The sequence below is a fragment of the Triticum aestivum genome, chromosome 5A, assembly GCF_018294505.1.
Source record: "Triticum aestivum cultivar Chinese Spring chromosome 5A, IWGSC CS RefSeq v2.1, whole genome shotgun sequence".
Lineage (NCBI taxonomy): Eukaryota > Viridiplantae > Streptophyta > Magnoliopsida > Poales > Poaceae > Triticum > Triticum aestivum.
The window spans coordinates 679,477,242-679,480,381 of NC_057806.1; the positions used below are offsets into that span (position 1 = coordinate 679,477,242).

The window sequence follows — 3,140 nt, forward strand, 5'->3', positions numbered from 1 at the left end:
TTTTCCGTACAACTCACTTAGGGGCATCCAGTAATTATTAACAAAATATATTAAAATAATAAAAATGGTATAATTGATTCATAATACCGTGGGGGAATGGGAGTACATACTCACATAGTAATGAATCATTTCGTAACACACATGCACACGTACACACACGACCACTTAAAGAACACAATACAAAGACCATACCATACAACTCTTCCTTCGTATCACAAAGACATGACGTTTTGAATATGGCCTCGGTTAAAATTTTACAGAAGCATGCAAGCACTTTATTGCTGCCTTTGTGGCATCTGTCCCCTAAGTTTTTACAACTATAGGTTACAAGCATTTTATTTCTCTTTGACCCTACCCAAAGTGGTAGTAGTTGGCAAGCCTTGTAAATGTGTACATTGTTCTTTGATTCATTAATACATATTTTTCAATCAAGGCTTCCAATACCATTTTCATCAAAAATAAATAACATTTTGTTATACAGATTAGAAATTGAAAAAAAATCATATGTATAATCTTACCTCAAAAAAATATTGTTAGGATATTTTATTTTCCTTTTTTGTTACATGCTACCTCCATCTTAAAATATAAGATGTTTTTGTAGGCTAAAACATCGTGTTAATATTTTGAGACCGAGGTACAGTATAGAAACCTCCAAAACGTCGTGTTTTTGCGATACAGGAGAAGATAACCTGTCACGGATTTAGAAGATCATGTGGCTGACATGCGATTAGTCTCCTGCACACCTGATCCCTGAAACAGCGATGAAATTACTCATTAATCAGCAAGCGCGAATCCCCGCAAAAAAAGAAGAAAAAAATCAGCAAGCGCGAATGAGCGCGTGTGCACGTGCGCGCGCCACTGTTGAGATGCACTTACGCTGGACTTCTTGCAATAGAGGATGACGTCATGGACGTCCGTGTCGGCCCTGCCGTGGTACGCGACGCTCGACGTGGCCCCGCGCGCCAACGTGAACCTGCTGTGCCTCCGCGCGATCGCCCTGACCTTCCGGTACAGGGGCATCAGGAAACGCAGCACCTTCCATGGCGACGACCCCGCGCGCCGCCTCCCGGCACACAACGCTGCCGGCCGCGGCCTGGCGTGCTTGCTCGTCGCGATGGAGCACGCACTCAGCGAGACTAGCGTGCTCCGCGCCGAGTGGGAGACCGGCGACGAGAAGGCTGACAACCACGGCGCGCTCGGGGCGTCCGCAGAGTGATGATACCGACTGGTGATCACCGACACCGACTCGTCGCCGTCTTCTTGCGCGCCGGAGCCGCCTCCGGGCTCGCAGGGGAGGAGGCGGCTCGCGCTGATCTGCGGCATCATCGGGGACGGCGCGGCATCGTCTACTACCGGCAGGTCGAAGTCGAAGTCACTCGCCGCCGTGGTTAAGTCGATGGAGAAGAGATCGTCGCGGGGGTACAAGTCGATGAAGGAGGACGACGTTGAGATTTGGAAGGAATGACCGACGCCGTGGACGAGGTGGTCCAAGGACGGCGGCGAGTGCCGTGCGCTGTCGTCGAGCCACCCGAAGAAGAAGTCATCGTACTCGGCGAGGTGCCGCAACGACCTGCTACTCTCCATGCGCTCAGGCTCAGCGTGGGAGCTTGACGAGTGGACGGGTGTGGTGGTGCATGATGCATCGGACTGGGGCTGAGCACGGGCATGACACGCATATATGGGCAGCGCAGCGCATGCAGGTGAGTCGTGTCGTCTGGTGAAAATCCGCTTCTTCTTTTTTCTTTTTTGGATTGGAATCTACTACAGCGCGACGCCACGATCATGCATTCTCGTGGCCGCTAGCCAAATCGAGCGGTGCGCCAGAAGCATACTTTTTTTTTTAGTAAAGCCAGAAGCATAGATATAGATTGGGGAAGTTCCATCGATAGAGGACAGGCACAAAGTTCCTTCCTGCATGATAGTTCGCTTTTCTTCTCTGCTTCTTCATTAGTTCTTTTTATTTGTTTTGCTATTTTCTTAATCATATTGAAATTATACTAAATACATATTTTCAGAATTTATTTTACTTATAAATTTTAAAAGTGTTCCAAATGTATTAGAAAAATGTTAACACAGCATAAAAGTCTTGCCCGCGAGACATTTAAAAAATAGTCATGTGTTTCAAAAGAATGTTCGTGCCAATTTTTTTAAGAAATTACCATGTAATTCAAAACTATATTTTACACCAATCAAAAATATATGTGGCATCTGAAACTAAACTTCACACGTTTTAAAAAAAAGTTTGCGACAATTTAAAAATATAGAAACTGTGAAAAAATGACGCATAGTTTAAATAATCAGCTTCATATCATTCAGAAAATGTTCCATGTGTGTTTGAAAATTTTTTAACATGTATTTTTGAAAAACTTCATCATGTATTTAGAAAAAGTTCAATATGTATAACAAAAATCTTCTAGGTGTACAAAATTGGAAAACAATTGTATTGAAAAAAGTAGACATATACTAAAAAAAGGAAAACCAAGAAATCCCAAAGGACACTACTCCCTTCATTCCTAAATATAAGTCTTTCTAGAGATTTCAATAAAAAACTATATACGAATGTATATAGACATAGTTTAGACTATAGATTCACTCATTTTGCTCCGTATGTAGTTCATATTGATGAACTTCTTTGTAAAGACGAGCATTTCAAAATTGTATGAACATTTTCAAGTTTTTTTGTGAAAAGGACTCAGATTATATTAAAAGTAAGCAGTGGTACAACACACTCCACAAGATAAGGAAATTACAACAAACACTCTGGAGATCCAATCCAGAAACATCGCCGACACGGGATGAGGGCGCGCGGCCGCCGCCATCGCCACCGCTCCCTCCGGGAGCCAGTGATAACCTTGGTCATGCACACGGACTGTTGACGACGCGAAGTCACCATCTTCCGCAGTAGGACCAGCATGCCGGAGACGAACTGGATCGGCAAAGCGCCACCACTTGCGCCCGCATGAAGAGCGACGAGCACGTCGAGGCGCCCATGCCAGCGATAATGAACAAATCCGAAATTCACAAACCACACATATACCTGCACAAACTTCCAAGCTTGACGACAGCGCCGAAAGGCCACCGCCGTGACGAAGGGGAAACTAGAAGAACAAAAGGCCTGGCAACACCGGCTCCTCTGTCTC

At 44.8% G+C, this 3,140-nt stretch overlaps 1 protein-coding gene across 1 annotated transcript; it reads right to left on the bottom strand.

The window, feature by feature from the left end:
• Window positions 1-252: 252 nt before the first annotated feature.
• On the bottom strand, window positions 253-1,629 carry LOC123108372 (uncharacterized). Its single transcript, XM_044530176.1, has 2 exons — window positions 877-1,629; window positions 253-750 (listed from the first exon to the last, which is right to left on the bottom strand). Exons 1-2 carry the CDS (start codon window positions 1,582-1,584, stop codon window positions 709-711), a joined length of 750 nt encoding a protein of 249 aa, XP_044386111.1. The 5' UTR covers window positions 1,585-1,629; the 3' UTR covers window positions 253-708.
• Window positions 1,630-3,140: the final 1,511 nt, after the last annotated feature.